This window comes from Sphaeramia orbicularis, chromosome 10 (genome assembly GCF_902148855.1).
Source record: "Sphaeramia orbicularis chromosome 10, fSphaOr1.1, whole genome shotgun sequence".
NCBI classification, from domain to species: domain Eukaryota; kingdom Metazoa; phylum Chordata; class Actinopteri; order Kurtiformes; family Apogonidae; genus Sphaeramia; species Sphaeramia orbicularis.
The window spans coordinates 47,345,970-47,361,211 of NC_043966.1; the positions used below are offsets into that span (position 1 = coordinate 47,345,970).

A 15,242-nucleotide genomic window follows, 5' to 3' on the forward strand; every position below is an offset into this window, starting at 1 on the left:
GTTACCAAGTGATGAGATGGTGAAGGAGGAAGACATACAGAGGGAGGGAATCTGTTGTTCACAGAAAAGCAGTTCTCAGACATTTTCTGTAACTACAAATTTGAGAAATAATGAGCAATTCTGGTGGCACACATTGGAAAAAAAAATGTCACAAACAAATAATTGGACATAGTACATTTTGGGGAAAATGTGTTTTCACTGGGCTTTGGACGAAGCAGTAATACCACTGTGAGGATGGAAAGGAACATTTTTGAGGCACAAAAGTGTCGTTTTTCCTGGCACAGACAGCAGCTTTACCTCAGATGTGCTCACTTTTCACATCCCATCACTTTACGTTGGTCCCTGAAGTACAAATCTTCCTCTCTAAGATATAAGTAAAAGCTGATGGTGTTGTATCAGCACAACTCTGATTCCTGTTTAAGAGCTGACTGTGTCACGGCTAAAAAGTCCTGCACAAGCTTTTCTGTCACTCTGTTGTACACTCCTGTCAATCATTCCAGTCACTTAAGAACAAACTGACTTGAAGGATGCAGCCAGCAAGAAGACGGCAGGTAGTATAGAGGGAGGTTTTCCCTCCATGCGGGTTTTTACACTGTATCGCTCAATAATATTAGTCATAGGCTATGTGTTTTATGTTATTTATTAGTTTTGAAAAGTATTGTGATGATTAAAGACATATATTAACATTTTAAAGAATCTGCTTATTAGCTTAAGAGTTTCTGGCAAACATCTAAAAATGTTTTGATGTAAGCATAAAAATATAATTTGGATTAAAACCTAATCCTCTATTGCAGTGTTGTAATATTTGGAACAGTTTTTTACATCATATGTCAAAGACTATTCAGATGAAAGCCTGTATATTCAGGATATGTCCTACTCAATATTTCATAAACACATACACTTGAAAGTTTTAGATAATTATGAAATCTATTTACATGAGATACTTTAAAATCAAGTAATTATTTATCCACTTACTGTAAATATACTCTAGGTGGATGAAATATTGTTTCTCATTCTTTTGTGATCACGATTTCATGTTTTCAAGTGCATTAAAACCAGTTCATTGAAACCACTGTACATGCATAATTTACAATTTAACAAATGACTAATGTTTTTGATCCAAGTTTCTAGAAGTTTTTTTAATTGCTCATCTTGCAATCCATTATTTCCCACTGACCTGTTAACTCTTCATGAACATGAATGTTATGTTAATATTTTCTTTGCACAGTTGTTTTTCTTTTCTCTATTTTGTATTTTTTGAAATCAACATAGGGTCAGAACATACATAGTGCACTATTTATATTTGATTAAATGTCCTGTTGGTAACCACTAACAAGCTAAAGCAGAGTCCATTAGAGTTGAGGTCAGGATGAAGGCCCCTCCAAAAGCTTAATGTTGTTGCATTTTGTCCATTCCAAAACCAGGTCATTGTCCTGTTTTGAAGATTATTAAAACCATCTTGCTGATAGGTTGAGGTTGTTGTGAAACTTACAAACTTGACTGAAATTACTGAAGCACTTGGTATTTTATCTTATTGTATTTATTTTATTATTGTACCATTTTTGTCATTTGTAAAATGTGTGTCAAGATGGATCCTAGTTTGTTGTGTTTTTTTAACCCGACCTCAGCTGACCTGAATTCTATGCTAGTCCTACCTTGTCTTTATTCTGGTTATTTTGTTCAATGCATGAGCTCCCCTGGCAGTAAAACAGCCACAGAGTATGATGATACCATCGTGATGCTTCACATTTTGTGGAGCATTCATGGGGTTGGATGCCTCATCTTTAAATATACCTGTGAACATTGTAACCAAACAAGTCTTTGTCTCTTCTGACTTAAAAACATTCCTCCAGGAGGATTTCACTTCCTTCATGTGGTCACCAGTAAACTTAAGTTGAGTTTGAAGGTGTCAGTTGCACATCAGGAACTTCTTTTTTGTACAAAAGCTCATAAACACTTATTTCTAGGTTCTTTAGCTGAAATACAGAGTGGCTTTTAGGCTTTTTTTCTGTCTTTGGTGCAGTTTTCTTGGGGACGAATACCTCACCTACAGGGGTTGGACAAAATAATGGAAACACCTTCCCCTCAAGATGATAATGCCCCAATCCATACAGCTAGAATTGTTAAAGAATGGCATGAGGAACATTCTAATGAAGGTGAGCATCTCGTATGGCCGGCACAGTCCCCAGACCTCAACATTATTGAGCATTTATGGTCAGCTTTAGAGATTCAAGTAAGACGTCGATTTCCACCGGCATCGTCTCTAAAAGAGTTGGAGGGTATTCTAACTGAAGAATGGCTTAAAATTCCTTTGGAAACAATTCACAAGTTGTATGAATCAATACCTCGGAGAACTGAGGCTGTAATTGCCGCAAAAGGCGGACCTACACCATATTAAATTATATTTTGTTGATTTTTAAAGGTGTTTCCATTATTTTGTCCAACCCCTGTATATTCCTCTAAACATTCTTGAGGTCATTGGAGCCAAACAACTCCATCTCATCTGACTTTACTTCAGAAAGACTTTTCTTCATCCACGTGATCAGTTGCAAACTTAAATTGACATTGAAGGTTTTAAATTATGTAGCAGAGGGTTTTCTTTTCTTAACAGCCAGCTGTTAAGAATCGGAGACCACCCTCACAATACACAGTTAAAATGATGTTTTTTAGTACTAGTAGAAATTTACTTATATAATTTGAACTTATACTTAGCTATAGTTATTTCTGTCTGAAAACACCAAATCAAAAAAAAGAAAGAGAAAACTGAATCTTAAACAACACCCTTTAAACTGGCTTTCTTCATATTATGGTTACAAGATTAATTTTATCACTTGCATTTACCACAGATTGGAGTAGCGGCCATTTCCTTTGTTTTCTGCATTCGTTCAGCTATTCAATTTTAAAGTCCTTCTCTTTCTCTTTTTTTGTCTCTTTCCCAGCCTACATTGAAGACTTGGCTCGTAGCGTTGAACAGAGCAGACGTTTAATCATTGTTCTGACTCCAGAATTTGTCGCCAAAAGAGGGTGGAGCATCTTCCAGATAGAGACACGCCTCCACTCCATGCTTGTTACTGGGGAGATCAAGGTAGGAAATGGGACCTAACCTTGGAATGAGATATAGCAACACACACATTATGTTCTTAAAAAACTTCAAGGATGGTTCACAGTCAGCAGAAATTCTTAAAAAAACTGCTATGTATTAAAATTGTGATGTTTTCTTCTCAATCATCTCTATTTGTGTTTCTAGGTGATCATGATAGAATGTGCAGACCTGAAGAGTGTGATCAACTACCAAGAGGTGGAAGCACTTAAACATACAATCAAGGTACTACAGAGAGAGAAGAGGAAGAAATAGAAAGAGAATGAGGGGGTTAGTGCATTAATGGAAGGTATCAAACAAAAGAGACAGGAACAACAGGATATGCCTTTCCCAGACGTTGGGTCATGTCATAGTACCCATTTATTAAGCCGTGACCCTCACTTCCTACTTATGGGTCAGATTATGGTCTGTATTTGATCTGCTGCAGTTCTGAGTCCATAAAACACTTCCAGTTCACTACTTTACATGTGATAGCAAAGAGCAGAGGAAGTGGATGAAGGTTTAGGGTTAAGGTTTGAAGTAAAACTACAAGCCATAATCAAAGGAGTAGAAAATTCCATTAAATTTTTTAAATAAATGAATGTATCCCCTTCTGAACCCTAGTGGGTTCCTCATTAAAGGTAGAAGTTAAAATAAACAGCATACAGGCTGCTGTTATTGACTGTTTGGAGCCAGAAATTGAGTTTTGTTTGGCACCGATACATGAAACTTAACAAGCCGATTGTGTAGCCAGTTACAAGATTTGACTGATGCTCTGATGGCAACTCAAATTTATTAGCATCAGAGCATTGTCATATAACAAAAGGGATATTATCAATCAGTATTTTCAGCATATTGTATTTCAAGTGGTCTGAGAGGACATGAGACTTGTACATTTATTGCTATCCTGTGTTTTCATTCAGTAGAAGATAGTCTGTGTAAGAGTGAGATTTTATCTAATCACAAGTGATTTCAGACAGGTAGAGGGATTTAATATGTTGCTGACAGCTGTAATTACATATCATGGGTGAAATTCTATCAGATGTGACCTAGTTGTGAATCTTTATCGTCACTCCATGAAAGTTTAGAAAAGTGGCTTCACTTTTATATAACAGTTTGAAATAACATTAGGTTCAGCTTTATTTATAGTTTGTCTTTTGATTTGAACCAAGAGGAGAGAGTTGCACAAGATGCTGCGGCTCAGGAGGTTAAGCCAAGAACCAATAACCCAGAAGGTTGGCATTTCAAATCCCACTCTGTCCTAGTCACATGCCGTTGTGTCCTTGAGCAAAACATTTCAGCCACCTTGCCTCCAGTGTCACTCACACTAGTGTATGAATGTTTGCTGGTGTCAGAGGGGCCGTTGGCATGGATTGGCAGCCACACTTCCATCAGCCTGCTCCAGGGCAGCTGTAGCCATAGATGTAGTTTACAACCACCCGTGAGTAAATGTGAGGGTGACTGAATAATAAATCCAATACAGTTAATCCATTATTATTATTAAATCTTCACTGCACTGAAGTTGTCTTGTCTGCACTTGACTTTCCAAAATCTGGCTTCAACTAGCAGCCTTATCCTTAGTCGGCCAGGAAGTACATTTATTGAGTATTAAAAAAGTTGATGGGTTATCACGATGTCCAGTATTTTAAGTGTGGGTTGTTTTCAAACCTTGAAGTGAAAAGTTTTGGAATCATGGATCGATGGATCACACTGAATATAAATACCTTCTTTTCTCTGCAGGTTTTATCGATCATCAAGTGGAGGGGTCCCAAGAGCAACGAGCTGTCCTCAAAGTTTTGGAAGCAGGTGATCTATGAGATGCCTGCAAAACGCAGAGAGACACTGTCCAGACGCCAGGTAACATGCTATGGTGTGCTAACAGTAAAATTTGTCAGAAAATCACTCACCCTTACATTCTCACCACATTGTACACTGTATGAGTTTAAATATTACATTGATACAAAGACATCTGAATTTGGCCTTGTTTAAAAAAAATACCTTTATCACAGTGGCAGTTGCTCGTCTTTCAGAGAGGGGAAGCTCATTGTCGACTTACATAAAAAAAAAAAAGTCAGGTTATTTAAACATAAATTCGGCCCTCCGTTCCTTTTTAAGAAAATGGTCACTGACCTTATCGTACCAACTAAACAAGAAAACTTTGAAATTATGTTAAATTGAAACAAGGAAGTACAATGAGTGTGTTTTATTTACAGTGCAAGAAATGAACAAGTAATTTCGTAGTGGTTTCTCTCTCGATTTCACAAGCAGAATGCACGATGGTATTAAACTGAACTCTGTCAAGTGAAGGAGTATATCTCAAAATAGCTGTCAGTCAAATGGGATTCAGCCTGTTGACTGATCCTCCAATCAGCATGTGGAACCCTGGCGTCCAGCCCAGCCGAGGTAAGCCCACAGCTCCATTCACCCCCAGAGACACCAAGCTTTCGGGGGCGGGACAACATCGTGGCATTTATCCAATTACTGTCCAGTTTTGAGGCAGTGAAAAAAAAACTGTTCCATGAAGTCCCATTGAAGTGCATGGACGCCGGGCTTCTACGGGCAAATGCTTTGACCATAGATCGTATGAGAAAACAGCGCAACGGGAATGTATGAGAAGTGAACATCGAGTCTGTTCATTTGTGATAAAACTGATTCTGAACGAACTCGTCTGTGAGATGAATGTGTTCTAACACATTTGTAGTCAATGAATTGTCAACACAACCGTACATATTTGTCCATTTAATTTTCATAATTTTAGGAGAAGCCAAGCTTCCCTTGCAGTCTATGAGAAATCGCCTCTGCTTTGTCGTATACTGTACCTCATGTAAGGTGTTGACTGGACAAAAACAGAATCAAATTTAGCATTTTATTAATCATGTATTACCTACATATAATGGCAGCTTTACCTACCAGCACCCTCGGCACCGCACCTACCATTTGAACATGTAAAATGTTGAAAATAGTATAACTGCTCTTTGGGGCTTCAAACCCTGGCCTCCCACATCATAGACCTTCACGTTACTTACTGAGCTATCTGTCCACATGTACTACTGAGTGCAAATTTATGCACTCCGAAGCTCTCCTATCTCTTGTATTGAAGGGGGGGGGGTCTACTGTGCACGTTCCATTTATGAGCAGAGTCTATATGGTAAAGAGAGTTAAATCTAAACCAGACTAAAGTCTTTTCATGAAGAGACAGCTGTCTATTCAAGCAGCATTTGGGTCTGCACGAAAACCAAACGGGCAGCCATAGAAGGTATGTAAATGTATTATTATACAGCGGGAACTATATAACTGCATGGCCTGAATATTAAATACCTTGGAGTTGCTGCGGAACACAGCCAGTGATTGAGTGAATCACACAAAGTTGTCAAACATAGGCCTATACCTCTACCTTATCCTGTTGTGTGAAATTTAAAATTATTTGGAATGCAATCAATCAATCAATCAATCAATCAGAGTTTATTTATATAGCACTTTACAACAACATGAAGAAGACCAAAGTGCTTTACATCCAAAAGCATGATTAAATTATAAGATAGAAATAGTTTAGTCAAATACCACAAATATACATAAAACAATAAGACACAATATACAGTGATAAAAAAGACCCCAGATTAAAAACCTAATAGCATCTCAGTGCTAAGGGTCTGCCAGTCTAAACAGGTGTGTCTTTAACTTGGACTTGAACAGGTACAGGTCAGTGAGGACTTGCAAGAAGGCAGCGAGTTCCATAGTTTTGGAGCGGCAACAGCAAATGCACGATCACCCCATTGTTTGTATCAGGACCTGGGGACATTCAGAACCAACTGAGAGGACGATCAGAGAGCTCTGCTGGGGCAGTGAACTGTTAAAATCAATGCAATGGAATTCAATGCCATAACTGAGACCAGCCTTATTAAAGCCAACTTCACTTTAGATCCAAAAGTGGTCACATTAGTGAGGTTAAATTGTATTAATTTTATTAGTGTATGATAATAAAAAAAATACAGTTTCATGTGATTTGAAGCATTTTTAATGTTCATTTTGCTTTGCTTCACCCCCCTGAACCACCACCGGGGCTCTGACCCTGGACACCCCGTTGTTACATTTTTATCTGGATCTGCCACTGTACAAATAATGCAAAATTGCTGTCACTGTGGTTTTAAACTATTCTTTCTGGTCAGATTTCATCATTCAGTCATGCACTTTAAAATAATGTTAATGTAATAATCTCCTCAGTTTGTGATCCTCCCGTGCTCCGAGGTGCTCAAAGAATTTTTCTGAATCACTCTTCCTGTTAGAAGTCTATATGTTAACATCCTGTTCAAACTAATACAATTATTTTTCAAAACAGACATTTTTTCTCAGTGTTTTAGTCCAATAAACCAGACTCCACTTTGTGTGTATCTGCATGGATAGAGAAAAGGAAGAGTCTAGAAAACAATAGCATCAACCCAATTTGTGCATGTCTGTTGTTGATATGTATGATGAACAATACCTGAAACATCAAATATGTACATAAAGTCAGTGCATGTCAGATCACAGACAAACAGGTCACAGTCAACACTGACATGTTTGGAGGCAGACACACATTCTGGTGAAAACTAAAAAATATAAAGAATACACCAAACCAAAACTTTTAAAGAAACTTACCAATGCGTTTTTCACCTCTTCGCAGTTCAAGTTAGAAAAATATCCATATTGGTGTGGACAGGATATAAGTAAGGAACACTGTAAGAGGAATCTCAGAATATTTCAGGATACAGCTCCTGGAGCCAAGGAAAAAAATTTGAAAATGCAGTCTGCACTTTTACTTATGAGCCCCTGGAGTGCATGCGTTCGCAGCACACAGATGGCCTTTGAAATGCTTGTTAAATGCAGGTAATGTATTAAAATTGGAATCAAAACAGGGAAAAAATATGTACATGCTTACCATGTGTTAACACTTCAGGTGGTGTATGCCCTGATTAGCAAATAGATGTTTCCTGCTGTTCATGTTGGAGAATAATCATAGAGACAAAATGACTGAGCTATCAACAACTAGTGTCTTTACAGGGGATGTTTAAACAAGTAAAAATGTAAATGTTTTCAGTCCTTCATATATACCAGTGTTCATATTATGCTTCTTATGGTTAATTTATTATCTTTTAAACAGTGATGGCATGTGAAACATGATAGTGGAGCAGAAGTTAGAAAATGTCAAAATCAAATATTTATTTCTTCATGTTGATCTTCTTGCAAATTCCCTTAATAGATGTATATTGCAAAAATACACATATTAAGCAAACCTAACTTTCATGCCTCTGTGCTTTATGTGGAAGGACATTGATGGTCTACAGTTATTCATGCTTGGGAAGGTTGATATAACACTGTGAATCCAACGGTAGGAGAAATGCCTCTTCAGTTTATGGGCCATGGAACACGCCTCCTAACTTCCTGAAAGATTGCACAAGCGTACCGTGGAATTCAAGCCATCCATCATGCTTTGCACTAGAGACTGAATTGCAATCAGTTGTGTTTGGACCCCACCCTCAACACCGTCAAAATCTCTAACCTAGTACTTTATGGAGGGCCTGGATGCATGTGGCTTTTGTTTTCCCATCTTAGTTTATTGTGAATTGGTTAACTTTAACAAGTGGAGTAAGCGATGCCACTGAAAGACTCAACAGTCAGTGGTCCATGAGAAGCTCTGCCTCCTGACTGGACAAGAGGAATGAAACCCTGGTCCTGGTAACAAACACAAACTCCCCCTGGCTGAAGCAGTTTTGTATGGATTAGTGTGATTACACATCCAGGGCTGTGTCATATAGGTTAAATAGCTTTCTCTCCAAGCAAACATTAGTAATAACTTGTGTTATGTTACTTACACCTTAACACTAAATAGTAGCACAGTTGTGTCCTAAATAATAGATTAGTGGGAAGGCAGTGCAAAACCAAATGACCAGTATGTTTGCATATGTAACTAAGATTTGCTAATAGACTGATTGCTGTAATTAACCGTAAACCTGATGTTGATATGATCACAATGTTCAAGGTCTTTCAGCATGTATTTGATCTGGAATTAAGCTCCATAATTAATTTCAGGCTTGACGGGTGAACAAAAGGGCACTTCATTGTAACCACATTACAATGTGGAACCCTGTACCTCCATTTTAAGTGAGATTAGAGTGGAATAAAAAAATATATTGACTTGTAGAGGCCATTGGTGGTGATAATAATAATAATAATAATAATAAATTGCATTTATAAAGCACTTTTCATTCAGCAGAATCTCAAAGTGCTACAGAGAAAAGACAATCCAATAAAAAATAAAAAAAATAAATAAAAATACTTTATCAGGAATAAAAGACTACGCGGATAAAACAGTGCATCAAGGTGGCCCATAAAAAGTCTTTCTAAACAGGAATGTTTTTAGCCCCTTTTTGAAGGAGTCCAGAGACTGAGGAGTTCTGAGGTGGTCAGGGAGGGAGTTACAGATACAGGGGGCGGCAGAGGAGAAAGCCCGGTCACTCATGGTCCGAAGTTTAGTTCTGGGGGGGAGGAGGAGGTTGGTGCTGTGGGGCCGGAGACTATGGTTGGAGGTGTAAGGGGTAAGGAGGTCCTTGAGGTAGTTGGGGGTGTTATTGTGGAGGCACTTGAAGATGATGAGGGCGGTCTTATAAGTAATTCTGAAGGGGAGTGATAGCCAGTGGAGGTTATGAAGAATGGGAGTGATATGTTCTTGTTTATGGGTCCGTTTGAGGATTCTGGCAGCACTGTTTTGAATGGACTGAAGTTTTTGCAGCTGTTTTTTGGGGATCCCATAAAAAAGGGCATTACAGCAGTCGAACCTTGAGGAGACAAAGGCGTGGACAAGCTTTTCTGCATCTGTAACACTTAAAGAGGGGCAGAGTTTGGAGATGTTCTTAAGGTGGAAAAAGCAGGTTTTAAACAGGTGTTTGATGTGATTTTCAAATGTGAGGTGTGGGTCCAGTTGTAACAAACCAAGGTTTGTTACAGAGGTTGAGAGTGGTATGGTCTGGTGAAAGAAGGAGATGGAGGGTATGGAGGAGGACTGGACCTGATGGGGGGTCCCAATCAGGATGGCTTTGGTTTTGTCACTGTTAAGAAGGAGGAAGTTGTGATTCATCCACGCCTTTATCTCCTCAAGGCAGGTGGTGAGGGTGGAGAGTGAGGGGAGGGATGAGGAGGACGATGGTGCAGATGACAAGGAGGAAGAGGGGTTGGGGTGGGTCTTGAGATAGAGTTGCGTGCTACACTTTAAGACAGGGGTCACCAATCCTGGTCCTCGAGGGCTACTATCCTGTATGTTTTAGCTGTATCCCTCTCCCAGCACACCTGACGGTCATTATCAGGCTTCTGCAGAGCCTGATGATAGGCCTGTCATTTGAATCAGGTGGGTTGGAAGAGGGATACATCTAAAACATGCAGGATAGTAGCCCTCGAGGACCAGGATTGGTGACCCCTGCTTTAAGATGTATATACATTGGCATCCTGCAGAGACTTCTGTGTCATGTGCTGTGTACAAATACAAGATTTTTTTAACCCATTCACTGAACTGACAGCTTGCAAAAATATGGAGATATCTGCAAATTTGACATAAATTATCTTGGATTACAATATCTTACTACACCTGTAAATATACAAATAATTACAACAAAATTGCTCAACCCAAAGCACTCATATGTGGCTGTTTTGAGATGTTATATGAATGTTTCTCAACTAACTTTTCCCAATTACTGTATATCATCACGTGAAGCTAAATCCAATCCTTTAAATGGAACTGAATAGATCTTACATACAGCACACAACCCAGTATGTTATATGTGGTATTGTCACTATTACTACACATTTGAGATCCTCCTATTATGCAAATACCATTAATCTGTTCACTTTTAGTGATACAATTCTGTCTCCGTGGCAACAGGTGATGGATTCCGGTGAACAAGGCCTCTTTGGCGACCTACAGACCACTGTCTCCACCATTGCCATGACTACAACCTCTGCTTCCTTGGCACCACCTAGCGAGAGTCGCCATGGACATCATCAGGTTGGCTGATGCATGTGTACTGTTTCAGAACGGTATTAGGGTTGTTGTGTCTGGTAACACTTATAAAGAGACTGATCTCATGAAATCATGTTGTATGTCATGCCAGTTCTTATGGCATGCGGTGTGCTATATGTACGTATTTTGGACCTTTCGTGTGTTATTCAGCGCCATTTGATTGTGTGTCAATTTACACCAAGGTCTCCGGTTCACATAACCCTAACCCTCAGTTTGTGGTATTTGACGCGGCATGAACATACACACGGAAAGCTTATATTGCATACAGATAACACGCCAATTAAAAGTGACGTTCATATTTACGCGACTTTTTAAATGAACGTTTATTTCAGAGACAATATGTGGTTGTCTTATCTCACTTTAGCTGCTTTCTGAAGAACTTCTAAGAGGAATCTCTTGTTACTTTACTGATTGTAACTGTTAATTTTTTTTTTCTAAGTCAGTTAAAAATAATGTGAGGTCTAAAAATGTCATTAAATTGCATTTACCTTTTAACACCCACTGTTTTCATTGACCTGAACCTCTGGAAGCCATGGAGGAGTTGCTTAGGGGTACAAAAAAAGAAGTATAAAACCAAAATGCCTGTATTAGAATTCAATTGAAAAGCATACAATTGATGGCGTGAGGATTAAACACAACTTCATCAACTCCATCAGTTTATAAAAGGCTCAAATGGAACCATAACCTTAACCTTTAAATGGTGACCTGGTGGATGCTAAGAGATTAAGAATTCATAAACTGTAATTCCATAGTTGGTAAGAGTTGTGCTTTCTCCACAGGTTGCCTTGGCGACAGAGATCCCTGACTACAACCAGATGACCTTGCCCTTGGGTGGGGGTCACACGGCTACGGCAGCCCAAATGAGGCATTTCTGCCGCAGTTACGAGTTCCAACTACCCCCACAGCCCTCTTCCCTGTCACCTCCTCTCCCTCCTCCCACCACCGTGCAGTTCTCCACTCTAGGCCCCGGGGGGCGCCACGTCTACTGCAATATTCCTATGACACTCCTGAATGGACAGGTGGGAATGGAGGACAGCATAGCATAATGTTTTTGCAGTTCGTAGTTAGTTTATGGCAACCAACATCTGCACAGTGCATCCTTTTGAATGTTGTTTTTTTGTCGGCATGTTGAAACACATTAAAAATAAAACCCCTTTTTTCTTCCCAGGGGTTCAGAGCAGTTCACTGGGAAGGAAGAGGTCTGTTTGGATAAAAGAAATCTAGAAAGAAAATTACCATCCAGCTTTAAATATGTATTTATTCTAACAGACTGGGAAATAGTTATTATATACAGTTTAGCTATCAAGTACATGACATGGTGGCATGCAACAGTACTGTAAATAAGGTAGAATGCAGCATGTTTTCTGTTTTTAGTTGTAGATTGTTGTGATTTGGGGAGATTATCGCTAATCACTACTGTGCTGTGTGCTTCCCAGGTGCCTCAGAGCAATACGCTTGGAAAGAAGCCAGAACTCCACCTGAACAGCACCTTCGTACCTCTCACCAGCAGAGAACTAAGCTCTGACATCTGGTAGAATGACGGCTTAGCTCGTACTGCAATGCAGACCAGTTTCACAGACTTGTTTTCACTGGCTTTGGACACTGGGTAGACTAGACAGTCAACTGGTTTTCAATAGGTTTTCAGACTTTGTACAGCCTTGATGTCGGACTAGTGGTTAGGAAGGATCCTTTGAACCTCCTCATCCCAATCTGTGAAATACAGCTTGGATTCACTCTGGAAGAGAATATTCAGAGGCTGTAGAGTGCTTTCAAGCATATGGATTAATTATAGAATTGGTTTCTGTTGGACCTACTGCTTAGTTGCAGATCGATACAGACTGGTATCCAGGATAAGTATTCATGACCTCTGGAAAGGAATACATTGTTGTACTGGTCAAACTGTGTCCATGCTCACATGACTGATGGAGAGCATTTGTAGAAAGAACACGAACATTTTGACATATGTATGCAATGACTTGGGAAAGCTGTCAAATATGAAAAAATAAGAAGATATTCGACAAAGATATTCAAGATACAGGATACCAATGCGGATCTTTGAGCCCAGAAACATGCTCATACACCAGCTACATATCCAGAAAATCAGTCGATTTGTCAGCAGCTTGACTTCTCAGAAGATCATCCAACAGTAGTGCAGTCTTTGGAATGCCAGTCCATGCTGAGTTTTCAGAAATATCGAGCTTGACTAGGTGACTCATCAGTAACGGAGGCAGACTTCAAGCAATGATTTTGGATACCAGTCCACCTTAACACAACAGGTCAACCTCTTGAAATACCTCTCTACTGCTAGTTACCTGGTTTGGCTGAAACAGTCAAATAAATGGATCACACAACAAGTCATCAAAATAGATCGACATGTAAAGCAAAGGCTGAACTTGATTACTGATAAAGCACAGGTAGCAGGTGGCAACGAGAGCATAACTAGCAGTATAAACTGGTTCATATAAAGGCTAGTTACATCTTGACCTTCAAGGATGCAGAGATGAACCATGAGACTGGACTCCTGCCAGTTCATCACCTTGAAACCCAGTAAACAGCTACCAGTCACCTCATCCAAAGCCAAACTGGCCCAGAGGTGAACTTTTACCACCAAGTTAAACGCATAAAGGACTTGCTTTTTTATTTGCATGACCACCCATTTAGATAAAAAAAATAAATAAAAATAAAGGAAACATAGGTAAAAGAATAAATGACACAATCATTTGATGCTGCCTCTTAATATGGAGGAGACTAAATGTATTATGTTGATACAGTATATTTGTTTTCTGTCCAGCCATGAAGTTATGATAAAAACCGAAAAGGGAAAACAGAGGTGTCCCTCCAAAACATTCAGAATTTTTTAGTATATGTTCTGTTTTGTTTTATTTAAAGAGTTACATACTTTTGAGGTTTGGTAAATTTAACTCCACTTTCTTTTTTAATGTTTGTTTGTTATAATAATCTGTACAGTTTCCGTAACTTATGCATTGATCTTTACATGACAGTGATTTGTTCCCTACAATTTCTGTTCACACCCACATCAAGTGTGTGCAGAGGCTCTTTTTACTTTCACAATGCTCCTTTATTCATAGATGGATGGATGGACAGATGGAAGCCCAGAAAGATGGATGGATGGATGGATGGATGGATGGATGGATGGACGGACGGACGGATGCATGGATGGATGCACGGATGGATGGATGTACGGACGGACGGATTCTTAATATTTGTCATGGCAGTACAAACCCTGCTAATGGACTGATGCTCTGTCACTCTGGAATCCAGACCACCCCCAGTCAGCCAAAGGGGCTTCACTGCGTATAAACCTGGACTCCAGCTGAACCAGACCGCAATCTTCTTGTGAGCTTTAAGAAAACAAGATTATTACTATAATATTTAAGCAAAGTGAGTAATGTTTTGAATTTACACAAAGGTACTGTCCTTGTCTTATTAAAACCAATGAATTCTGGATATTTGAGATTGTTTGATACAATAATTAATTATATGAGTTGTTCTATTCAATGGCAATATACAGTATAGTGGTTGTCTTTTGATTTCTGCTAAATTTCTTTGGCTATTCTTTGGATATATTGGTTGAAATAATTTAACTGAGAGCAAATAAAAATTATATGAGTTGTTTTTTACTTACTGGATGCCAGCTGTGTGTTGTATTCAGTTGTTTGTACTTGTACCTCTTTGAATGGCTTTTTAAATGCAGTTCCACTCTGATGGACTAAGATGAACTGAATTAACGATGGTACAGGCAGCTGACTAGGATTTGGGTTATGGAAAATGAAGAAATACTAGAAAGTTGAAATTAAGTAATAAGAAAGCATAACAAAGTAGATATGTGCTACTGTTAAGGAAGTTCTTTCATTCCTTCATTTTCCTTCATTTCTTTCATTTGTTTGTTTGAGGGCCCCTGCTACCAAAAGGCAAAGGTGGGGTACACCCTGGATGTGTTGCTACTTCATGACAGGCTGACATATACAGACCAGTAACTATTCACTCACTTCACATCAAGAATTAAATCGAAACCCATTATCACAACAAAGTTCAATATTAATAGAGCAACTTATCAAATGAAGTGAGCTTCTTTTTGGCAACCTAGCCAACAGG

The 15,242-nt window shown here is 39.0% G+C and overlaps 1 protein-coding gene across 1 annotated transcript in view; it reads left to right on the plus strand.

Annotated features, from left to right (window-relative positions):
• Positions 1-14,767, plus strand: part of il1rapl2 (interleukin 1 receptor accessory protein-like 2) — a 724,024-nt gene extending 709,257 nt beyond the window's left edge. The window contains exons 13-18 of the mRNA XM_030145596.1: positions 2,940-3,085; positions 3,248-3,325; positions 4,820-4,936; positions 10,989-11,111; positions 11,906-12,145; positions 12,563-14,767. Of these exons, the coding sequence (XP_030001456.1) occupies positions 2,940-3,085; positions 3,248-3,325; positions 4,820-4,936; positions 10,989-11,111; positions 11,906-12,145; positions 12,563-12,661 (803 nt within the window). The 3' untranslated portion in view covers positions 12,662-14,767. The remainder of the gene's footprint in view (positions 1-2,939; positions 3,086-3,247; positions 3,326-4,819; positions 4,937-10,988; positions 11,112-11,905; positions 12,146-12,562) is intronic.
• Positions 14,768-15,242: the final 475 nt, after the last annotated feature.